Here is a 26186-nt window from a genome sequence, read left to right as displayed (position 1 = left end):
TCCTCAAGGCAGTATTATTGGACCTTTATATTTTCTTATGCATATAAATGATATGAGTAAACAAGTGGAATCAGAGGTAAGGGTTTTTGCGGATGATGTTATTCTGTATAGAGTAATAAATAAGTTACAAGATTGTGAGCAACTGCAACGTGACCTCGATAATGTTGTGAGATGGACAGCAGGCAATGGTATGTTGATAAACGGGGTTAAAAGTCAGTTTGTCATTTTCACAAATAGGAAAAGTCCTCTCAGTTTTAATTACTGCGTTGATGGGGTGAAAGTTCCTTTTGGGGAACATTGTAAGTATCTAGGTGTTAATATAAGGAAAGATCTTCATTGGGGTAATCACATAAATGGGATTGTAAATAAAGGGTACATACCTCTGCACATGGTTAGGAGGGTGTTTAGGGGTTGTAGTAAGAATGTGAAGGAGAGGGCGTATGAATCTCTGGTGGGACCCCAACTAGAGTACGATTCCAGTGTATGGGACCCTCACCAGTATTACCTGATTCAAGAACTGGATTAAATCCAAAGAAATGCACCTCGATTTGTTCTGGATTATTTCCGACAAAAGAGTAGCTTTACAATAATGTTGCTAAGTTTGGGCTGGGAAGACTTGGGAGAAAGGAGACGAGTTGCTCGACTAAGTGGTATGTTCCGAGCTGTCAGCGGAGAGATGGCGTGTAATGACATTAGTAGACGAATAAGTTTGAGTGGGTTTATAAAAGTAGGAAAGATCAGAATATGAAGATAAAGTTGGAATTCAAGAAGACAAATTGGGGCAAATATTCATTTATAGGAAGGGGAGTTAGGGATTGGAATAACTTACCAAGGGAGATGTTCAATAAATTTCCAATTTCTTTGAAATCATTTAAGAAAAGGATAGGAAAACAACAGATCGGGAATCTGCCACCTGGGCGACTGTCCTAAATGCAGATCAGTATTGACTGACTGCCACAAGAGCTCTTGAACCATCTGATAGAGAGCATGCCACGTTGTTTCGAAGCATGTGTGGTCGTTAAGGGTAACCATACACCGTACTAACAGCATTTTATGTTGTGAAAGGCATTGCCAAGTTTTGTTACGGTACTTGTTGTCAAATGTGTACCTTTGCTATCAGAATCAATCTGGCGCTTTTTTTGGACAAGTTGTATGACATATGGTGTGTGATTCAGCTTCCGTTTGTTAGAAATCAGTCTGACATTCCTATGGCCTCGTTTAGTGATTATGCTTAATTTTCGGACACTAGTGTAGTGTCTGAGGAGCTGTACTTCATGCTATGTTCCAAATTTACTTTTTAGTCTTGTGATTGTTGTTTCTCCTATCTGGCACATTCTTGCATTTTCACCAATGACTTGAAAGACATAATTATTTTGTAGTTGATATACTTTGTCGTTGTGGCAACCTCCTATTGGGGGAAGTTTTATTAACAATAATAATAATAATAATAATAATAATAATAATAATAATAATAATAATAATAATAAATAATATTATCCTTTCTCTTTCAATATTTTGAGCCTTCTTTCAAGTTATTATTTGACACTTTTCACTGATCATGCCGTGTGTTTCATTCTTCTGTCAACACTCAGTGCAGCTTGATAACCTTTCCCTTTCACCTTCATTCCAAAGTTTCTTTATTACATTCCAGATTCTGAAAGTTTTCTTTTTCCTTCAGTTCTTTGTCTTTGGATTTGTATAACTTAATTCTCTGTAAATCTAATAGCGGTCGACATCGTTGATAAATCCCATACTAGCATAAAATTCCAGTCGTATTTAGAAAGCTCTTCCCCCTACTGGAATCTCAGTGTGTGATCTTAAAGTAAAATAATTAAAATAAGATTGTGAATAGAGGTTTATACGTACCAAGATGTTCCTCAGCATCTCTCTGAAGGCTCGTGGAGCATCTTCTGCATGGTGTGGTAGACCGATGTTCCTAGCCAGCTGCTCTGCATTTTTACCAGCGGCAGTCAGGTATAGCATACCTAACAAAGTCTGCAGGGTGGCAGGAGAAAACACCAGATTACCTTCCCTTTCTGATAAGATCTGAAACATAGAAAGTAAGAAAGAAGTTACAAACACACTGAGGGATTTTTACGCACACGTTAAATTGACCCACAAGGCTCTTTCACCAAATACACTTATTGAAAATGTTGTCCCCTTATTATTTTAGAGGTGTGATAGTTCTCACCAATTTACGAGGCCATATTAGATCATATTCAGATCAAATGGCCAAAACATTGCTGTCTAACATGTAGGACCTTGAATTAAAATTATCTCATTTGGGAAAAGATGTATGATGGTATGGCTAGACTGCTAATAGGATCACATGGATCACTTCAGGGACTTAAAATGTGTAATCTATTAACATGGAGATAAATGTATTAGAGGTGTAGAAATACTCAAATTGTACGTATACAGTAAAATTGTACTTAACTATAACCTATAATATGGAATTGGGTTCGCAGAACGAATTCTTCAGATCGATTTTCATATACATGAGTGGAGGTAGGATAGAATATAAGTATGTCATGCATAAATTTGAACAAGTTTAAATATACCGCATGCACGATAATTATTAGTATGAAGATGCTGAAACAACATCCGACGAAGATACAACGCCTGAGAGGTTAAACTGGTGGTGCTTTTATAAACTAGATGGCCCGATGTCCAGTGGTGTGCGTCCCGCTCACTCCAGCACGGAGACGGGCCCGTTTACTATGGAGCCGTCAACATTGAAACCGGACCATGAATGAATGGAGGCATGTGCTCTTCACAGATGAAACCCGCTTCACTTTGCAGAACGATTCCCGTCGCATATTCATCTGGAGAGAACCGGTAGCCGATACAACCATGGGAACATCGTAGAACGGGACTAGTATGGTGGTGGTGGCGTCATGGTGTGGGGCGGCTACATGTTGAATAGTCGTACGGACCTGCACACCTTCATGGGTGGTCCTAGAAACACTGATAACGCTCGGAGATACAGGTATGATGTACTGAAACCTCATGTTCGACTCTTCAGAGGTGCGGTTGGTCCAGACTTCCTCTTAATGGATGATATTGCCCGACCGAACCACGCTGCTCTGGTGAATGAATTTCTGGGTGAGGAAGACATTCATTGCATGGCTGGCCAGCGAGTTCTGCGGATCCGAGTCCTATAGAACATTAGGGAGGCGAATTGCATCCGGTCAGCCTCCACCAAGGACCCTCCAAGACCTTCGCATAGCCCTTTCGGACGAATTGGATCGACTGCCACAAGAGGTTTTGGACCATCTGATAGAGAGCATTCCACGTCGCTGCGATGCATGTGCGGCCGTTAGGTGTAACCATACACCCTACTAACAGCATGTTATGTTGTGGAAGACATTGCCAAGTTTTGTTAGTTGTTGAAGAAGGTGTACCTTAGCTATCAGAACCATTCTGATACTGTTTTATTGGACAAGTTGTGTGACATATGGTGTGTGACTCAGTTTCCGTTTGTTCAGCAATCCGTCTGACATTTCAATCAGGCGGTATGGCCTCGTTTAGTGATTATGCTTAACTTTTGGACACTAGTGTAAATAAGATTTCAATGTCGTTTGTTTTGCCGCATACAGTATTGGTATTACTACTCACCTCATACAGTTTAGTGGAAAAGGAGAGCTGTCCAGCAGCTAACTCGTGGATTGGATGATCATGACTGGTGACCACAACCACCACCGCCAAGAGTACTGGAAGGAAACAAAATGAAAAAATATGAACAGAAGTTTATTGTCAGTGAAACCGAAAACCTGCTGCTCTGACTTAAGCTTCTGCAAGAGTGTCGATTACATGAAGCTAACGGATCTCAAGCTTGTATATACAGTCATACACATGAAGTAAAACATCATTTCGGTCATCGATCGAGTTGACTAGATCTCGGGATCACATTATTGTTCTGGTTACGCGGCTAGTCTTGAGGCAACCGTAACAGAGTGGCGTTCCTTTGACTGCATGGGAATAAGTTTGGTTTATACTCCAATCAAAGCTATGGTTTTTAAATCGCAAGAATCCATGCATACGCACGATACATCTTCATTAGGCTCTTACTCCTTTCAGCGTTCAGTGTGAATTAACTACGCGCCTGCACAATCCTCAATTTGCAATTAGCTCTAATCAGACAACCTATATAAGCCGGAGTACGCTTGTGGTACGGTAAGTGGTTAGTTCAGCACGGGCCTATGGAGGTAATGACCCAACTCTATGTTGCTTAACTTCAAACATACCACGGGATCCGGTGTTTCAAAATGGCAACGCCGTGGCATGATACTGGTGCGGCAAAATAAACAGGAGGTTCCTTCATCCTTTGCCAGAGGGAATGGTTGCCTTGTTGTACTGCCCCATGAATCAATAATCACCGCCATGGCCTCTATAGTTCAGTTGATAGTAATGTCGGATTTGTGAACTGGAAGTCCCGTCAGGCCCCGGCCAAGGGCATCAAATTACGAGGGGCATAAATTTCGCCCAAATATAATAGGCCCATATAATGTATTATTGCTGTTCTATAAAGGAATAATATTTTAATGTTAATTTATTTAATTTTTAGTCCGGCTCCTTGGCTGAATGCTCAGTGTACTGGCTTTCAGTTCAGAGGGCTCCTAGTTTGATTCCCGACCGGGCAAGATATGTTAACTGTGTGGTTAATTTCTAGGGCTTGAAGAGTAGATGTTTACGTATGTCCAAATATGTCCCAATATGTCTTCAAATTCACACAACACATCACACTACCAATCACTACAGGAACATGCAACAGTGAATGAATGCATCCCTCCACACTGGGCTACCGGCGTGAAGGGCATCCAGCCATAAAACTGGCACAAATCCATATGTGTGACAAAGTTCGCACCCGCGACACCACCAGTGTGGAAAAATCGATAAAGGAAGAAGAATGTATTTATTTTTAAAATGAAATGATATAGTTAATGAATTTTAAAATTATCACTATCATGTTATTAAACAGTTTTCAACCGAGCTCGATAGCTGCAGTCGCTTAAGTGCGGCTAGTATCCAGTATTCGGGAGATAGTAGGTTCGAATCCCACTGTCGGCAGACCTGAAAATGGTTTTCCGTGGTTTCCCATTTTCACACCAGGCAAATGCCGGGGCTGTACCTTAATTAAGGCCACGGCCGCTTCCTTCCCACTCCTAGCCCTTTCCTGTCCCATTGTCGCCATAAGACCTATCTGTGTCGGTGCGACGTAAAGCAACTAGCAAAAAAAAAAAAATACAGTTTTCACATATTTTAAAATGTTCCTAGAAACTTTTCCACAATATTTTATCCGTTCTAAAAATACACTGAAGTAATTAAATTATGTCCAGTGCCTTTACATTCTAAGGGTACGGGACTTCTGACTATAGCAGGATATTAAATCAGTTCAACGTAACTACTGTTTTCTGCTTTATATGCGTTTGTGAGATGTTATTAAGGAAGATTTGTCGATGTTCCAAAGTTTTAAAACATTCCTGAAATATTCTGAAATATTTCTCGAGATATACCAGAAATGTTATTTATCCCGTACATTACTGGAAGGTACCTCGGATATTAGAATATTTATGAAACATTTAGGAGTAAATTCTGGGAAAATTCCTGGAATAATTTGAGATATTAGGATATGAGAAGACAGGTTCAGGGGAGTTTGGTCCCGACGTCGATCACGTATTAAAGTTTGATTGTAATTTACGGTAGTATTACTATTCTGTTAACTGGACTGTGTATCCTGTTCAGAAGTACCTACTGTACTTTAGTACGTATGACATGGACTAATAATTAACAAAACACTTTAACACGTTTTTAACAGTTCACTTCATAGTACAACCTTGGGGAACAATCAACTACCCCAAATCCTTTTTTTAAAAAAACCATTCTTTTTCCAGGTCTGTAGGCTTCACTTATAATGCAATAGAAGGAGAAGCCATAATGGACTGTACTAATACTCCAAGCCATTGCCTGGATGACATAAGGCCTAGAAAGGTGATTTTTTAAATTAGGGAAAATTTAGTTCTTCCGAAGCCCGCCAGTGTACTCTTCTATGACATGTGCATCCCCTTATGCTTCGATATGAAAGTATGTAAGAATCAGCTCTTATGTAATTGTTTTATTAAATGTAAACGGATAATTGAGGGGCCTCATAAGTCTGAAGCCCGTTGGAAGTTATTCATGTATAAGCGCACAAATTTAAAGGTAAAGACGATGCGTGATGCAGAAAATTCGATGTGTATAATAAAATTATAACTTGATTTACTGTATATAAATATCTGGTTGTTTCACTGATAACCTCAAGAGGCAAACCAAAATATTATTAAACTACATAATAAGCGATTCACATTATTCACATTATGCCTAAGGTGGATTATTTTTAGGTTATTGTATCACATTGTTCTCGTATGTAACCTTAAAAATGTTTTACTCAATGGATCACATTTCTTACTTCATAGTGGCCGCGGTTTGAATCCGAGACAGTGAATATGGGATTTCTGAAATGAAAGGTTACGTCCCTGCGTTTCGAATTCCATTTTTTAAGAAAGTTTTAAATGTTAATATCCCGCACATCTCTTTTATATTTTTCCGTTCATGTCATTCGAATATCCTTTCATTTTAATCTATATTTTGCTTTCTAAATACACTTCCCCGTTCATCTACTATGTTACGACCTGATGGTCAGATTCTCCTTGTTTTGATTGTGGTGAGGTTCAGCAGACAGTGAGGCATGTCGTACAAGAATGTCCACTTCGAGCTTTCCCAGGCAACACAGAAGCCCTCAGCTCAACAACACCCGAGGCAGTGGAGTGAATAAGTGGACTGGATATTCACTTGTAGTTCAACCTGCAGTGCACATACTCACTGTGCAAATGCATTTCTAAATCATATGAGCTGTTTAAATTGATCAATTGTTATTGCTCTATTGATGCTGTTGTGTTTCACATTAGCTGGATAATTATTTGTTATATATGCATAATAATAATTGTACCGGGCGGTACACCTCTACACCGTTTATTTAAAAGTTGCGCCAGTTGAAACTCCTCTTCTGGAGGAAGGTTGAACTTTATCTATTCTATTAATTCTCTACTTTCTCAGAAGATGTCACCACATGGAAAATTTTGAGTTTTTGAACTGTGTCACTTTTGATGTGTTTTTGTTTCGCTTGAAGTAAGAAGTGTGAACTTTCTCTTCTAGAGGACACTACTGAAGATCAACAATAGTGCGACCTAGTGCGAAATCAAAGAACTATTTTGTTGGAGAAATTTTTATTTCAAGAGTTTGTTCTTTGTTAAATTTCTTTCTGTCATGGTTTAAGTTGGCTGTATACCCCTCTTTTTCCCCTTATTTTGGATCTAGCCAATCCCGAATTTCTTTAATTAATTTTCCACCAATAATGTGTTTCTTTTCCTCTATGTAGGGGTTTCTTTTCCCGAACCAATAAAAACTTTGAGGGAGGGTGTTTTATTTCCCCTAACGCCTAGAATCTTCCGCGAGAGGTTATAAACTGCTGATTTTGGGGTCTCCGGGCCACTTCTGTTCCATCTTTCAGTGTATTAAGTACATAGCAGGAGGCGGGAAGCGCCTCTTTCCTCGGCAGCGATCTACTACCAGGTAATGGCCTGTTAATATCTTCTTTTCTTGCTAGGTCGGCAGTTTAACTCTCGCGGCGGGTTCGAAGCGTTTTCCATCATGTAACCTTTTCCTAAAATGTAACTACTCTTTTCTTCTATTCTCTTGTAAAGCTACATTATGGGATAGAGAGTGCTAACCCTCTCGAGTTCCCACTCACATCGTCTTGAGGTGAACTTATTTTTCTCAACCAATTCTCCCGTAATGTAATGTAAATTGCCATTAAGTCACCTCTGTAGTATGGGATTAGCCCTTGTATTAACGGCCTAGTGCCAAGTAGGTCTTAAGCAAAGTGTATTAGGAGTGCAAGTTCGCCTCCTCTCAAGTTGTATTTTGAGGTCATGTATTAATCTTTTCTCACCTAATAGACCTCAGTAGGTTGGGTATTTTACCCCTGTGTATATGTCCTTTGAGGACAACTTGAAAGTTGAGTTTGGTGTGGCCTGGGAGAGGCTTAACTTTAAGAGCGAGTGGCTCTTTTCTAAGACTGAGAGTTGTATGCCTCGAGGAGGCTTTGCTGTGTAATTTGGAGCAAGGGCTCCAGGGTTTGATTGGGGTCTTCTGCCCCTTTTGTTGAAATTGGTATATCGTAAAGTTGAGCTAGTTGCTCAAGAATTGTGTTTTCAGGGCTCGAAGCCCAAATTCTTTAATCCCTGTAATTGTACATTTCAAGTTGTATTTCGGCTACTAAGTACCTGTTCTATTTGTTGTTACCTAATTTTGAAAAGAAAATATAACCTTGTTAAATTTTAAAATTTAATTTCTCTTTAGTAGCTTGAGACCTATTCACCACCCAGCACCTTCTTTCATGCTTAACTACCACAAAAACTCGGTAACAAGTGGTAGCAGAGCGTGGTTGAATGGGTCTCAATTTAGCCCCTTTTGACGGCTAAACATTGCTTTGATTCGAACTCTAATAATTGTCTCAGTTGCTGGAATTTTTTGAGTTTTTCAAAATTGTTCTGTCATCATGCCCGGCCCTCGCGATGTTCTCCTCCTTAACTATTTGCGCAAAGAGGAGTTGATATACGAGTTAACTATCAGAAATGTGCAATCTGGAGGCACGGTTGCAATCGACACCAACAAGCTTAGAGAGTCCCTTGATTTGCCCATTTCCATCCCCAATTTGGGAGAGAAAGAAATTGATGAGTCTCTTTCCACGATCGTCGAGAATATTACTGGGCTAGCATCTGTAGTCAGCTTTTTTGATGAAAACGATCCGTCTCCTAATCAAATTAAGCGTGTGCAAGGCAGGCTATATCACTTTTCAAATAGAGTTAATGATCTGTTGTCTCTGAAGGTGAATGACGTTCAGAGGAAGCAAGCTAATACGCTCATTGAAACTATCTCTGAATTGTCTAGTAAAGTCACTCAATTGTTAACTGGGGAAGTTCCTCCCAAATCTGATCAGCCCACCGTTGTGAATGTAAGTAGTGAGGAAGAACCTGCTAAGGGAGAAGGCAATAGGATAACCGTTGCTGCTCAAACTATCTCTGCCCCATTGGACAACGAGTCTGAACGCCGCACATCGTTGAACAATGTACGTGCTGAATTAACTTCCTTGCCATTGAAACCTTTACCTACTATGTCGCCCGGGTTTAGCAGCTTGCCTCATCCATTGGCAATGTTGCTCAGAGGTATATCCAAGTTTTCCGTTAATACCACCAGTGACGTAATTTCATTTTTAAGATTTCTAGTGGAATTTCAGGATCATGCCCTTGTTTTTTCTCTTTCGCCATGTCAAATTTTGCAAATTATCTATCCGTATGCTATTGGTATTCTCTCTGATAAAATCGTAAGAGCCATTGCCGAGCAATCATCTATTGAGGATTTCCATGCCCATTTGCTAGCTAACTTCATCCCGGCTAGGGCCAGGTCCTCCCTGATTCAGAAGTACTATTACCGTGTACAGCGCTTGGATGAAAACTTGGCTGACTTCATCCAAGATATTAAGTTTTATACTAGGGTGTTTGCTCTTCACTTCCCTGAGGATCAAATTGTACAAGCTATTGTGGAAGGTATTTCACCATCCTATAGGTCATATTTGTGTTTCGCGGCGTGCCCGCAAACGTTCTCGGAACTTGAAGCATTGGCAGTCTCAGCGGAAGGAGTTAGATACGCCGATTCTTTGCGTGTCGCGAAAGAACCCCCGCCTTCCTTTAGTAACACTCGGCCTCCACCTCGCCGACCAGTCAATCCCCGTAAATGTTATGCTTGCGGGTCGCCTGACCATCTGCGGAATAAGTGTCCTCTGATCAAGTCAAGTGGGACAAGGAATGGAGCAGGGTCATCACAAGGCTGCTTTAAATGTGGGGCTTTCTCACATATCGCCAAGAATTGCCCAAACTCAAATAGCACCCCCTCCTGCTCTGGTGCAAATTCCACCCATGCCAATAATAAAAAGTGACTAGCGGCTTCGGCTGAGTCGACTAATTCTGCTTTCCAAGGCTCAGCCCCGGGCAAAAGGGTCGAGAATTCAGGGAATGAGCAATCTTCAAATTCTTTTTTTGAATGCCCCAGAGAGTGTCTTAGGATTGCGGCGGATACCCCCGCACCTGTTCCTTTTCTTAAGATTGAGTTAAATAACGAGCCTATAACAGCTCTCTTAGATTCAGGCAGTGTTTGTTCCATTATTTCGGCTGATTGGTATTCTAAATTGAAATCTGTTTGTAAACTCCCTGACCTTGACTCATCTCCTGTTAAATATGTTTCGGCTAATTCATCTCCATTAGAAATTCTAGGTTCCTTACATGTCAAAATTCGTGTTTTTAAATTTACATGGAAAATCAAATTGTTTGTGGCCAAGCATTTGTCTTGCCCCATCATATTGGGAGCGGACTTCATTTCTCACACTGGTCTTGTGCTCGATCTCCAGAGTAGGTCGTGCACATTCAAATTTGCGTCCAATTGTAGAATTCCCTTGTTAAAGTGTAATTCTGTATCATGTTCATCTATTTCGCCTACCCAGGATGAGATGTTGTTAGACCTTAGACATCTACCTGAGGAGCAGGCTGATAGTATTCGGAAATTGTGTCAGTCGTTTCCCGAGGTGTTCTCTGATACTCTTGGTGTTACTGACCTTATTGAATACAAAATTGAGGTCACGGATTCTATTCCTGTCCGTTTTCCACCGTATAGGCTATCTCCACCTAAAATGAAGGCTCTGAAAGAAATCATCGATCAGATGTTGAAGGATGGTATTATTAGGCCCTCTAAGTCAGCGTATTCTTCGCCTATTTTTCTAGTACCGAAACCTCAAGGAGGCTTCAGGCCTGTCATTGATTACAGGGCTCTCAATCGGAAGGTGGTGTTGCAATCTGTGCCCCTTCCCGACCTTCATTCTTGCTTTTCATGGTTTCGTAAGGCCAAGTTCTTCACCATCTTGGACTTGAATCAGGCCTATAATCAAATTCCCCTTGCCGAAGAGTCTAAACATCTTACAGCGTTTGCCACGGACTGGAATTTATATGAATACAACCGCGTGCCTTTCGGGCTCCCCACGGGGGCAGCTGTGCTCACTAGGCTACTAGATAGGGTCTTCTCCGACATCAAATTTGAGTACTTATATCACTACTTGGATGATGTCGTCGTATTTTCCGAAACCTTTGAAGAACATCTAGATCATTTGCGAGAAGTTCTCAATCGCCTTCGTAAGGCTGGGTTAACTGTTAAGTTGTCCAAGGTTGCCTTTGCTAAGCCCTCTATGTCATTCCTAGGGCATATTGTGTCACCTGATGGTGTAGCAGTCGATCATTCTAGAACACAGGCCATCCGTGATTTTAAACCTCCCAAGGACATTAAAGGTATCGCCAGGTTCATTGGCATGGTGAATTTCTTCAGGAAGTTCATTCCTAATTTTGCTAATAGAGCGGCGCCCTTAAACCTTCTTCGTAGGAAAGGCATCAAATTCGAGTGGGGACCTTCTCAACAAGCCGCTTTTGAAGATCTGAAATTAGCTCTCTGTAATGCCCCTGTACTTGCTATGCCTGATTTCTCGAAGAAATTCATCGTCCAAACCGACGCATCGTCGTCAGCAGTAGCTGCAGTTCTTCTTCAAGAGACTGAACTAGGGAGGCGACCCATCGCCTATGCGTCTAGGACATTGTCAGCTCAAGAAGCAAAGTACTCCATATATGAGCTTGAAGGTTTGGCAGTCTTATTCGCCTTAGAAAAGTTCCGTCTCTATCTGGAACACGTCAAATTCGATCTGGAGACAGATAATCAAGCCTTAAGCTGGGTCTTAGGTAGGCCGCGTCGTACAGGTCGTATAGCCCGTTGGGCCATCCGTATTTCTGCCTTCCAATTCGATGTACGGCATATCAGAGGTACTGAAAATGTTGTTGCCGATGGACTCAGCCGTATGTTTCATAACGACGTAGAGACCCACGAACCGGTCGACAGTTCATCACCTTCCGAGTCCATACTATCTGGTGCTAATGCCATCTTAACAGATGCTCCCATGCTTTTTAGGGATATTGAGAAATACCAACGTGAAGATCCGACGCTGGCTCCGATAATGGAAACCCTTTCTTCTGGGGAACATGCTGTCCCTTATGTTCTAAGGAATGGTGTTCTATGTTGCCCTTCGAGGCATGATAAGTTGATGAAAGTTGTTGTTCCAGCGGTTCTTGTACCTATGATCTTCAAATACTATCATGAGACCCCATTGGGGGGGCATCTTGGAATCTTTAAAACTCGTGAAAAGATTCGTGAAATGTTCATATGGAAAGGTATGGACGGTGAAATTCGGGAACTTGTAAAAGCTTGTAAATCTCGTTTGATCAGTAAACCCACCATGTCCACTAAAGTAGGCCTTTTGTCTTCTCATCAAGCGTCGCGCCCCATGGAACGCCTGTATATCGATTATGTGGGACCCTTCCCCCAGTCAAAGGGTAATGCCAACAAGTTCATCCTTGTGTGTGTAGATGGTTTTACAAGATTTTCCTGGTTATTTCCGACTAAGCTGGCTACCGCTCAGTCCACCATTACTTGCCTAAATTCTATTTTTGCTTCTTTTGGTCTGTGCCAATACATTGTATCTGATAATGCTAAAGCTTTTACATCAAATCTGTTTCGTAAATTCTGTTTTGACTTGTCCATCTCTCATGTAACTACATCTGCTTATTATCCTCAACCATCTCTGGCTGAACGGGTTAACCGTAATCTCAGGTCCGCACTCATTGCCTATCATCATGAAGATCCTTCCAGGTGGGACACGTCCCTGCATTGGATAGCTTTTGCTTTGAATTCGGCGGTTCATGAATCTCACAAGTTTACTCCAGCTTCCTTGATGTTCAAGTTTGTTCCCAACTCGCCGATCTCTAACCTCTGGTCTTTGAATGACATTCTACCCGAGACAATAGATCCGGATAACATTAAAGACCTTTGGAAGAAGGCTAAAGCCAATCTTAAAGTGTCTCATGAAAAGGTTAGGGAAAGGTATGATCGTGGACGGAGACCCACCACTTTGAAGGTAGGTGACCAGGTTATGGTCAAAAATTTTGTTCCCGCGGGCAAGCTTGCCCCCAGATTTCATGGGCCTTGTATCATTCTCGATTTTCTTACGCCGGTTACCTTATTGCTAAGTAATCCAGCCACCGAGAGGATATTTAGAGTTCACCTGTCCCAGGTGAAACCGGTGTAATTTCTGTGTTAACTTGCTTCATATTATTTTGAAAGGATATGAAGGTTATATTTTTTTTTTTTTTTTTTTTTTTGAGTTTCACTTTAAGGCATTCTGCCCCTTCTGTAATATTTTGGTTTTAGATGTAAGCCTTGTGTAAAACCTGCCCCGACCCGTTAAACTGCCATCCTGTTCTTGCCACGGCCATTACCACGCTCCCGTCTCCTGCTTCACCTTACACTGTGGCTTCATAATAGTAAATGCCATGGATATCTACACGCCGCTGGCCCCTCAACCTCTCCACAAGCCTGTACCCTCAAAGAAGATGATAGTCCAACACAATTCTGCCGCCTAGCTTTAATGTTTCAGCGCCCCCGCAGCCGCGCAGCGCCGTGCAGCGACTGGGGAGGGGGATGGGCCCCCTCCTCTCCAGCGAGGACGACATGTGCACGGCGAGCCGGAGCTCACCTCCCGGCCAAGGCTGATGTGCGGCGCACGACCTGCTACATGCCCGCAGCCTGTATCTGTTCACCGCGGGCGCGGCGTACTTCAACTCCTCTGCTCCCCTCATAGTGCGGGCGAGCGGTATCTCAGGGTACTTAAGGGGTCCGAGCGGCCTCCCTTGGACGCAAGCTGCAACGGCCGGTCTGGCCATCCTTCTTAATCTACATCAGCTATATGGACAGTCACCATAAGCAATAACTATACTTGGGAATTCAACTACAATATTTGGTGGACATTGCCAAATTTTTCTTCACCTTTAAGTATTAAAAGTTTATCTTCACAAATTCAAATTCTACAAACATAAAGACTTTCATTCACCTGCAACAACAACATTTTGAAACTGAATTAAGAAATCTTGTAAATACTTCTGCTATCTACCTTCGTATCAACATCATTTCTTGGACTTTGTTTCAAACTGATTTCATGTGTCACCCCTGGAGGAACTTTTGGGGGGGGAGGTCTGTACCGGGCGGTACACCTCTACACCGTTTATTTAAAAGTTGCGCCAGTTGAAACTCCTCTTCTGGAGGAAGGTTGAACTTTATCTATTCTATTAATTCTCTACTTTCTCAGAAGATGTCACCACATGGAAAATTTTGAGTTTTTGAACTGTGTCACTTTTGATGTGTTTTTGTTTCGCTTGAAGTAAGAAGTGTGAACTTTCTCTTCTAGAGGACACTACTGAAGATCAACAATAGTGCGACCTAGTGCGAAATCAAAGAACTATTTTGTTGGAGAAATTTTTATTTCAAGAGTTTGTTCTTTGTTAAATTTCTTTCTGTCATGGTTTAAGTTGGCTGTATACCCCTCTTTTTCCCCTTATTTTGGATCTAGCCAATCCCGAATTTCTTTAATTAATTTTCCACCAATAATGTGTTTCTTTTCCTCTATGTAGGGGTTTCTTTTCCCGAACCAATAAAAACTTTGAGGGAGGGTGTTTTATTTCCCCTAACGCCTAGAATCTTCCGCGAGAGGTTATAAACTGCTGATTTTGGGGTCTCCGGGCCACTTCTGTTCCATCTTTCAGTGTATTAAGTACATAGCAGGAGGCGGGAAGCGCCTCTTTCCTCGGCAGCGATCTACTACCAGGTAATGGCCTGTTAATATCTTCTTTTCTTGCTAGGTCGGCAGTTTAACTCTCGCGGCGGGTTCGAAGCGTTTTCCATCATGTAACCTTTTCCTAAAATGTAACTACTCTTTTCTTCTATTCTCTTGTAAAGCTACATTATGGGATAGAGAGTGCTAACCCTCTCGAGTTCCCACTCACATCGTCTTGAGGTGAACTTATTTTTCTCAACCAATTCTCCCGTAATGTAATGTAAATTGCCATTAAGTCACCTCTGTAGTATGGGATTAGCCCTTGTATTAACGGCCTAGTGCCAAGTAGGTCTTAAGCAAAGTGTATTAGGAGTGCAAGTTCGCCTCCTCTCAAGTTGTATTTTGAGGTCATGTATTAATCTTTTCTCACCTAATAGACCTCAGTAGGTTGGGTATTTTACCCCTGTGTATATGTCCTTTGAGGACAACTTGAAAGTTGAGTTTGGTGTGGCCTGGGAGAGGCTTAACTTTAAGAGCGAGTGGCTCTTTTCTAAGACTGAGAGTTGTATGCCTCGAGGAGGCTTTGCTGTGTAATTTGGAGCAAGGGCTCCAGGGTTTGATTGGGGTCTTCTGCCCCTTTTGTTGAAATTGGTATATCGTAAAGTTGAGCTAGTTGCTCAAGAATTGTGTTTTCAGGGCTCGAAGCCCAAATTCTTTAATCCCTGTAATTGTACATTTCAAGTTGTATTTCGGCTACTAAGTACCTGTTCTATTTGTTGTTACCTAATTTTGAAAAGAAAATATAACCTTGTTAAATTTTAAAATTTAATTTCTCTTTAGTAGCTTGAGACCTATTCACCACCCAGCACCTTCTTTCATGCTTAACTACCACAAAAACTCGGTAACAATAATAATAATAATAATAATAATAATAATAATAATAATAATAATAATAATAATAATAATATAATAATGTACGATCTACCTCGCCTTAATAATAAGAGCGACGGGTGATATGTGTTCTAGAGCTACGGTTAACGCTATTAGTTGCCATCCTTAGATCCCAGGGTTCGATTCCAGGTACTGTCAGACATTTAGGAATGACAGAAGGGCTGGTATATGGTTAAAATTGTGCATGCACCTCGCCTCTATTTGGGATGTGTCTAAAAAGAGTTGCACCACCTAGGGACGAAGACACGAATTTCCTTTTCCTTTTTTGTTGTTGTTTGAGTTGTTTTTACCGATCAAGTGACTGTACGGTTTGGGTCACGTAGCTATCAGCTTGCATTCTGGAGATAATGGGTTCGAATCACACTTTCGGCAGCCCTGAAGATGGTTTTCACTGAGCTCGATAGCTGCAGTCGCTTAAGTGCGGCCAGTATCCAGTAATCGGGAGATAGTGGTTTCTAGTCCCACTGTCGGCAGCCCTGAAGATGGTTTACCGTGGTTTCCCATTTTCACACCAGGCAAATGCTGGGGCTGTACCTTAATTAAGGCCAAAGCCGCTTTTTTTCTACTCCTAGCCCTTTCTCGTCACCATAAGATCTATGTGTCGGTGCGACGTAAAGAATTGTAATTCTTTTCCTTTTTTTAATATCATAATACAACAATGTGACTTTCAAATCCGCCTTCAAGGGCACCTTTCAATACCAGATCCTGTCAATATTTTAAATTGTAATCCATCGCTTACTTAATCATACGCTGACCTTGACCTGATATAAACTGAAACACTGCAAAAGTTCCATGGCTCGAACACAATGGTGATCTATAGAAAGTTTCGAGGGTCAAGCCCTGATAATTAAAGTCCTTCCCGGTGGCATTTCTCAGAATTATGACAGGATTGGTAATACTGGCGTTAACGAATCTGTGAAACCCAAGTAAATATGTTTCTTTTATGTTGTTCCCATGTATAGTTTGTGAAATATTGCAGTACTGTACTGGAATTGATTGTTTGACTGAAAATCCCGTTTTGCATTCTATTTGTAATTGGTAACCCTTGTGGAAGTGTAAAGTGAAAAAGCGAGGGGACTGACGGGAACTAATTTTAAGGGATGTATATAAATTGTCCCCAAAAATGTTCAGAGTAATCAGGATGTGGAAAGTACGCCCCAAAAAGCACAAAACGCCCCTACGAACTTACGTCCTAGGGTCGATCGTTTACGAGTCACGCCTGATTATATTATAAGCTGGAATAATGGAAATATGTCGTATTAATTTTAGAGTCAGAATTTCTGTCTTAAGGTCTCGTATCATCTCGTATCATTAAACTTACCATCTGATCGTTAAGAGTACAATAATGTACAGTTTGTTTTGTTTTCAGGTATTTTCACGCTCCGATTACCTCCCACATTTTGGGAGAATGTTTTCATAAATATGTCCATTCAAAAGTTATTAGGCACTCACAAACAATCGAGTAATCAGTCAAATCTTATCTTACATCTCATCTTTTACTGAAAATATACCAAATATGGAGCATTGGCAAAATTGGAATAAACAAACACGTGGTACATATAACTCATGGTACATATAACTCATTAAAGGCCTTCGTCTTTCAAAAGTGACTTCTGCCCATAAAGATGACTGCACATGTTAGAGTAACACATGGTCAGCGTAACGACATATTCACACCTTCGGCGCCTAGTTCTGCCACCCCTCATACCAGGCAGCTCCTAGGTTGGCCTCGCAAGGCGGAGTGAAGCTCATTCCCCCACCTGAGTCCAGAATGAAAATAATTGGATTGGTCGAGAATCGAAATCGTAGCCTCCGGGTAAGAGGCTGGTATGCTACCCCTACACCACGGGGCTGGTGAATTTGGAATAACCTGTCTTAAAATTCTTGAGAGTACAATAGTGAGATCTGTGTCGAGTGTTCACTTATGTTGCCGACTCGAAAGAACGAGTTTAAAGAATGTGAAATGGTAATTTAGAATTATATGAACGGATTTCTAAGCAAGTTGGAACGTTCGAACAGAGCAATGCCCTGAACAATCAAGAATCCACCTACCTGCCACTCTCGCTGCTGGAAGCATGTCGTCACACTGGCTTCTCCCACCTCCAGGCTGCAACTCTTATATAAGATCCACACACTGCAATTGGCTACGTTCTAGACCAAGTTCAGAAGGTAATGCACCTTTCCTCCTTCAGTGCATATGAACCTGGTAACGCCAAATCGCTCCCAGAAATGAGGTCCTGATCTCCTTTTCGAAGATGGTACAGCTTTTCCCCGCCCAATTAGATATTGTTTGTATTTTATTGTAGTCTGATTCCTTCCACAGCAAATATTCCTTCACTAGGCACATAATTTGCTGTCGCACTTTACACAGGCTTTGGACTTCTTCCGCTTTTCCCACACCGGAGGGATCGCAGGTGCGAACTGCGTCACAGAGTTGGCCCTGTTTTATGAGACAAACACCCAGTTCCTGAGCCAGAGGAATTAATCAGAAGCGATTAAAATCCCCGACTCGGCCGGGAATCGAACCCGAGACCCTCTGAACCAAAGGGAAGTACGCTGACCATTCAGCCAATGAGTCGGACTTTACAGAGATTTCGGACTGTCAATGGTATAAAGAAATACTAATTGACGATCGTTGTTTCAAAGGACAAAATACCGAGGTACCCGACCCTTGAAGTGTTTAGAAATATTTTTAAAAATCTTTTTCCTGCCAGTCATGCCAATTAATTAAAATTGAATTATTAATTAAAATATTTTCTTCTGTATAAAAACTTCGGGAAGGACCATTTAAAACATGGCAAGGGGTAAAGCACCAAAACACAGAAAAGCAATTTTCCTAGAAAATTGTTACTCATGAGGGAAACACACATAAACTTTTATTTAAGAAATTAAATTCTAGGTAGAGTCGATAGGCCATTATTAATAGTAGTAACCGTTTAGGCAGCGTATTCACTTTTAAGTGTCTCAAGCGTGCATTTTCCTCTGAGTTGCTCTGTCCGAAAATCAGAACGAAACTGGTCAAGTTAACACTACCACTACCAGGGTGGAATTCCCTCACTCATAATTTCACTCACCTCAACAGACACTATAATAACTCAGGTTAAATCACAGTTTTCACATTCATTAAAGTTCATGAGACAACAGTAACAACTACAGCTCCGAAATAATCTGAACAATCTGAAACTTGCATTGTGGACTGTTTTCAAACACTTGTCCCGTAAGCTCGGATGTGATTTTTCGTAAGACAGCATATCAATAAAGCAGAAATCAGTTCTGTACTCGTATGCACGTACAAAACGCGAAGAATTATTTAAACATTAAGTAGCAACAGGTAAAGATTATAATGTCTTCAGCTATCGTCCTTGACACTGACTAACCTCAAGTGTATGGCCAACGATCCGGTTTCTAGTGAATGTCTGCGGCCATTGATCCTGACTTTGACCCCATTGGGGCCATACTCTTGCCCTTCCCTGAAAATTGCCTATCCTTATCACGCAACTTTCTCTTGAAATACGGAACCAAGACACGCAATGTCACTGTGTAACTGAGCAGAATTTAATCAGCTGGATAATGAATGGGGAACGTGAGCAAATTCTCAATCCACCTTTAGCTAAACCTCATAGTCCCGCTAACAACTAATAAAACAGATCGCTTTTGCAAGCCTTCAGTTTGCTTTGTGCTTTATTTTTGTTTACACTAGATGCTTAACTTTGTAGATAGTATGTAAATGAATGCCTGATTGTCCATGGATAGAGAATAAAATTCTAGAGGCCTTAACTTCCAACTTTCAAAAGGAAATATGCATAATAATTAATATTCACAGAAGGAAAGTGTTTTACTTCGTGTTACAAAAGTAATTATTTATCACAAAAATCACTGGAGTTATTGCCGTCCCTAATGGTGCAGTCGGTGAGTCATCGTCCTTCTGTTTCTAAGTTACCGGGTTCGATTTGGACTGAGGTCGTTGACCTTGGAAGGCTTTAAACATGATAACTTCGTATCGTTAGCTTATGACACATTACCTTTATTTATTATCGTATGGCTTTTAGTGCCGGAAGTGTCCGAGGACATGTTCGGCTCGCCTGGTGCTGGTCTTTCTATTTGACACCCATGGGCGATCTCGCTTCTGGATGTGGGATGATGAAGATAATGAGGTAGGAAGAGGGTGAAATCCGATGTCGGCACATAGCTTACTCCTGTCGAATAACACCAAGGGATCTGCTCAAAGCTTTACGTACCCATTCGATGGACGAATCACTATCAACAGCACCATATGCCCTCACTCCTTATGAGAACTGCGAAGAGGTTTAGAATTTAATCCAGTTTTTTTTTTTTTTTTTTGCTAGGGGCTTTACATCGCACCGACACAGATAAGTCTTATGGCGACGATGGGATAGGAAAGGCGTAGGAGTTGGAAGGAAGTGGCCGTGGCCTTAATTAAGGTCTGGTGTGAAAGTGGAAAACCACGGAAAACCATCTTCAGGGCTGCCGACAGTGGGATTCGAACCCACTATCTCCCGGATGCAAGCTCACATCCGCGCGCCTCTACCCGCACGGCCAACTCAGCCGGTAATCTAGGCTTTTGGCATGAATCTAATTATTAGAAATATGGCGCATTACAGAATTTCTATGGAATAATATTTCAACGTCTGTGTCTCCCAAAATCTATAGAAATTAAAAGGGTGTCAACATATAATAATAATAATAATAATAATAATAATAATAATAATAATAATAATAATAATAATAATGTTTTTACGTCCCACAACTACATTTGACGGTTTTTCGAGACGCCAAGATGCTGGACTTGTGTCCGGCAGGAATTATTTTACGTTCCGGTAAATCTACCGACTCGAGGCTGACGTATTTGAGCACCTTCTAATACCACCGGACTGAGCAGGATCGAACCTCCCATGTTGGGGTTAGCGCCTCAACCGCCTGAGCCACTCAACCTGCTATTATTATTATTGGACTGTGTAGCTCTCCCAATAAAACAATCATCAGAAGTGGCCAGTTGTTCACTCTGAATACAGTTCTTGGTTCAGAATCTGAGTACAGTAATTAAGTCCTCTGTGACGCGTAGTCAGCGCAACGAATCCTCTTGTTACACTTGAATTTATACACCGAGGCCGCCATTTCACAGAGAGATAGATCCTGTTCTCACGTAGGCTGAGTGAACTTCAAACCAGCCCTCAGATCCCTGACCTGGCCGGGAATCGAACCCGGAGTCTTTCGGTAAGAGGCAAACACGTTACCCCTAAACCGTAGGGCCGGCCCATACAGGTCTGCCAATCTCAAATCTCTGGAAGTACCAGGAATCGAACCCGGGCTTCTGAGGACGACATACAATAGTGCAAGCCGTCACGCTATGAAGCTGAACCAACTGCATGGTAATTCAGTACGTCAGAAATGCCATCCGATACATTATCCGCTAGTGTTTTAACATCGCAATAACATTTAGTAGACTTTCAGTGACGCAAGGACGAGAAAAGACTAGGACTGGGAAGATTGTGATAGTGGTCATTTGCTACGTGTTAAAACAGGAAACCAAGGAATTCCATCTTCAGGGCTTCCGACGGTGTGATTATAACCCTCTATCTCCCGAATGCAAGCTCAAAGCTACGTGAACAGAACCGCGTAGCAAACTCGCTCGGTGATAAGAACATATTGCTTGTGTGATTAACTTGCAGTGATTATGACCTTGTCACAGGGTATTGGTCCGCATGTCGCTGCTGTTCTCCTCGAGGTATAGTTACATGGGCCGAGATGTACATTCATTTAGGCCTACATATTTTGCCCTGGAACTGAAACTACATGCATATGTCTTTTAAATAAAAATATCGATTTTTGAATACATTAAACAGAAATTACATTGTGTATATTTTTGCCAATAGTTAAATACAGCATTTAGTGCCTATGCGGCATATATATCAGGTTTTCGAAGTAGTTGTTCCTTTTCAAAATTAGGGGGCGTAATAGCCGAATGGCATCGTCACTGGCTTCTCACCCAAAGTAGCCGCGAATTGAATCCCGGTCAATGCATGCACTTTCATCCCTGTGCTTTTAATACCACGAAAAACTGGAGGTCACGTAGATGTGATCACGATAATTTTTTTTTTTTTTTTTTTTTACAATTTGATTTACGTCGCAACGACACAGATAGGTCTCATGGCGACGATGGGATAGGAAAAGGCTAGGAGTGGGAAGGATGCGACCGTGGCCTTAATTAAGGTACAGTCGCAGCATTCACCTGGTGTGTAAATGGGAAACCAACCACGGAAAACCATCTTCAGGGATGCCGACAGTGGGGTTCGAACCCACTATCTCCCGGATGCAAGCTCAGGGCTGCGCGCCCCTAACTGCACGACCAACTCGCCCGGTGATCATGATATCAAGAGTTAGGAGAAATTACATATGTGGTTCGCTTGTTTGTCGATGTTATCCCCAACACGTCATCTTGTGAAGGCAAGCATTCATAGCGCTGTATGGCAGATACAGTATGTGAATCCCCCTGTTGATCAAGCCGTTCCAATGTCACCTCTAAGTTGACGACCTTAATCTTTAACTGATGCTGATGCTTACCGGGAAATACCGTGGTTCATTGCCAATGGAAAGTCACGTTTGTTACTCTAGTACAGTCTGAGTGGAAGTTTGAGAGGGAATTTTAATACTAAATGTGTTGCTAACTGTGTCGAAAATTAAACTAACCAATTCAAGTTGCGTATTGAAAAGTTCGTAAATATTTGCAAGTGATTTCAGGTCAACAAACGGTGGAGTACGGTTTTGTAAGACGTCTGAAATGTTAGGGGACAGAAAGAAAGTTTCACACACAAAACACAGTAAAAATGTTGTTGTTGTTGTTGTTGTTGTTGTTGTTGTTGTTGTTGTTGTTGTTGTTTGAGTCATCAGTCCATAGACTGGTATGATGCAGCCCCCCATGCCACTCTATCATGTGCTAACCTTTTCATTTCTATATAACTACTGCATCCTACATCTGCTCTAATCTGCTTGTCATATTCATATCTTGGTCTGCCCTTACTGTTCATACCACCTACACAACCTTCAAAAACCAACTGAACAAATCCTGGGTGTCTTAAGATGTGTCCTATCATTCTATCTCTTCTTCTCGTCAAATTTAGCCAAACCGATCTCCTCTCACCAATTCGATTCAGTATCTCTTCATTCGTGATTCGATCTATCCATCTCACCTTCAGCATTCTTCTGTAACACCACATTTCAAAAGCTTCTATTCTCTTTCTTTCTGAGCTAGCTATCGTCCATGTTTCACTTCCATACAATGCCACGCTCCAAACGAAAGTCTTTAAAAACATTTTTCTAATTCCTAAATAAATGTTCGAAGTGAGCAAATTTATTTTCTTAACAAAAGCCTTCCTTGCTTGTGCTAGGCTCCATTTTACGTCCTCCTTACTTCTGCCATCGTTTGTTATTTCACTACACAAGTAACAATATCCATCCACTTCCTTTAAGACTTAATTTCCTAATCTAATATCTCCTGCATCTCCTGACTTCGTACGACTGTACTCCATTACTTTTGTTTTGGACTTCTTTATTTTCATCTTGTACTCCTCCCCCAAGACTCCGTCCATACCATTCAGCAACTTCTCCATATCTTCTGCAGCGTTAGATAACATAACAATATAATCGGCAAATCTCAGGGTTTTGATTCCCTCTCCTTCAATTGTGATTCCCTTTCCAATTTCTCCTTTGATGTCCTTTACTGCCTGTTCTATATAAACATTGAAAAGGAGGGAGTACAAACTGCAGGCTTACCTCACCCTTTCTGGTTTGCTGCTTTTTCATAGCCCTCGACTCTTATCATTGCAGACTGATTTTTATATAGATTGTAGATCATTCTTCTTTCTCGGTACCTGATCCCAATCACCTTCAGAATATCAAATAGCTTGGTCCAATCAACATTATCGAATGCCTTTTCTAGATCTACGAACGCCATGTATGCGGGCTTGCCCTTCTTAATTCGATCCTCTAAGATCAGACGTAAAGCCAGGATTGCTTCACGTGTTCCTACATTTCTTCTGAAGCCAAATTGATCTCCTCCCAACTCAGTTTCAACTTGTATTTCCATTCTTCTGTAAATAATACGTGTTAGAATGTTTCGGGCGTGAGATACTAAACTAATGCTGCGGTAGCTTTCACACTTGTCAGCACCGGTTTTCTTGGGAATAGGTACAACATTCTGCCGAAAATCGGATGGCATTTCTCCTGTCTCATATATTTTGCACACTAAATGGAATAACCTCACTATGCTGATTTCTCCTAAAGCAGTCAGTAATTCAGAGGGAATGGCATCAATTCCAGGTATTTTGTTCCTATTCGGGTCTCTCAAAGCTTTATTAAACTCTGACCTCAATATTCGGTCTCCCATTCCATCAGTATCAACAGCCTCTTCTTGTTCCAGAAACACATCATCTACGACCTTACCTTGATACGACTGTTGGATATGTTCCTGCCATTTTTCTGCCTTGTCTTCTTTCCCTAAAAGTGGTTTTCCATCTGAACTCTTAATATTCATACATCTATTTTTCCTTTTCGGAAAGTTTTCTTGATTTTACTGTACGCAGCATCTAGCTTTCCTAGGACCATACAACTTTCAACATCCTTGCACTTCAATCAATCAATCAATCAATACTGATCTGCATTTAGGGCAGTCGCCCAGGTGGCAGATTCCCTATCTGTTGCTTTCCTAACCTTTTCCTAAATGATTTCAAAGAAATTGGAAATTTATTGAACATCTCCCTTGGTAAGTTATTCCAATCCCTAACTCCCCTTCCTATAAATGAATATTTGCCCCAGTTTGTCCTCTTGAATTCCAACTTTATCTTCATATTGTGATCTTTCCTACTTTTATAAACGCCATTCAAACTTATTCGTCTACTAATGTCATTCCACGCCATCTCTCCGCTGACAGCTCGGAACATATCACTTAGTCGAGCAGCTCTTCTTCTTTCTCTCAATTCTTCCCAACCCAAACATTGCAACATTTTTGTAACGCTACTCTTTTGTCGGAAATCACCCAGAACAAATCGAGCTGCTTTTCTTTGGATTTTTTCCAGTTCTTGAATCAGGTAATCCTGGTGAGGGTCCCATACACTGGAACCATACTCTAGTTGGGGTCTTGTTGTTGTTTGAGTCATCAGTCCATAGACTGGTTTGATGCAGCTCTCCATGCCACCCTATCCTGTGCTAACCTTTTCATTTCTACGTAACTATTGCATCCTACATCTGCTCTAATCTGTTTGTCATATTCATACCTTGGTCTACCCCTACCGTTCTTGCCACCTACACTTCCTTCAAAAACCAACTGAACAAGTCCTGGGTGTCTTAAGATGTGTCCTATCATTCTATCTCTTCTTCTCGTCAAATTTAACCAAATCGATCTCCTCTCACCAATTCGATTCAGTATCTCTTCATTCGTGATTCGATCTATCCATCTCACCTTCAGCATTCTTCTATAACACCACATTTCAAAAGCTTCTATTCTCTTTCTTTCTGAGCTAGTTATCGTCCATGTTTCACTTCCATACAATGCCACGCTCCACACAAAAGTCTTCAAAAACATCTTTCTAATTCCGATATCAATGTTTGAAGTGAGCAAATTTCTTTTCTTAAGAAAGCTCTTCCTTGCTTGTGCTAGTCTGCATTTTATGTCCTCCTTACTTCTGCCATCGTTGGTTATTTTACTACCCAAGTAACAATATTCATCTACTTCCTTTAAGACTTCGTTTCCTAATCTAATATTTCCTATATCACCTGCCTTCGTTCGACTGCACTCCATTACTTTTGTTTTGGACTTATTTATTTTCATCTTGTACTCCTTACCTAAGACTTCATCCATACCATTCAGCAACTTCTCGAGATCTTCTGCAGTCTCAGATAAAATAACAATATCATCGGCAAATCTCAAGGTTTTGATTTCCTCTCCTTGGACTGTGACTCCCTTTCCAAATTTCTCTTTGATTTCCTTTACTGCCTGTTCTATGTAAACATTGAAAAGGAGAGGGGACAAACTGCAGCCTTGCCTCACTCCTTTCTGGATTGCTGCTTCTTTTTCAAAGCCCTCGATTCTTATCACTGCAGACTGATTTTTATACAGGTTGTAGATAATTCTTCGTTCTCGGTATCTGATCCCTATCATCTTCAGAATCATCAGGTCTTACCAGAGACTTATATGCACTCTCCTTTACATCCTTACTACAACCCCTAAACACCCTCATAACCATGTGCAGAGATCTGTACCCTTTATTTACAATCTCATTTATGTGATTACCCCAGTGAAGATCTTTCCTTATATTAACACCTAGATACTTACAATGATCCCCAAAAGGAACTTTCACCCCATCAACGCAGTAACTAAAACTGAGAGGACTTTTCCTATTTGTGAAACTCACAACCTGACTTTTAA

General features: G+C 41.2%; 1 protein-coding gene across 2 annotated transcripts in view; it reads right to left on the bottom strand.

Annotated features, from left to right (window-relative positions):
- The window catches only part of LOC136867247 (serpin B5), a 45964-nt gene extending 28094 nt beyond the window's left edge, over window positions 1-17870 (bottom strand). For both annotated transcript variants that reach the window (XR_011017978.1, XM_067144386.2), the window contains exons 1-3: window positions 17798-17870; window positions 3619-3713; window positions 1867-2046 (exon numbers count right to left, since the gene is read on the bottom strand). Coding sequence is in view for 1 of the 2 variants with exons in the window: in XM_067144386.2 (XP_067000487.2) it covers window positions 1867-2046; window positions 3619-3713; window positions 17798-17822 (300 nt within the window). In the remaining variant the exon portion in view is untranslated. The remainder of the gene's footprint in view (window positions 1-1866; window positions 2047-3618; window positions 3714-17797) is intronic.
- Window positions 17871-26186: the final 8316 nt, after the last annotated feature.

Source organism: Anabrus simplex, chromosome 3 (assembly GCF_040414725.1).
Source record: "Anabrus simplex isolate iqAnaSimp1 chromosome 3, ASM4041472v1, whole genome shotgun sequence".
In the NCBI taxonomy this organism is placed as follows: domain Eukaryota; kingdom Metazoa; phylum Arthropoda; class Insecta; order Orthoptera; family Tettigoniidae; genus Anabrus; species Anabrus simplex.
This window is presented reverse-complemented; position numbering and strand designations above follow the sequence as displayed.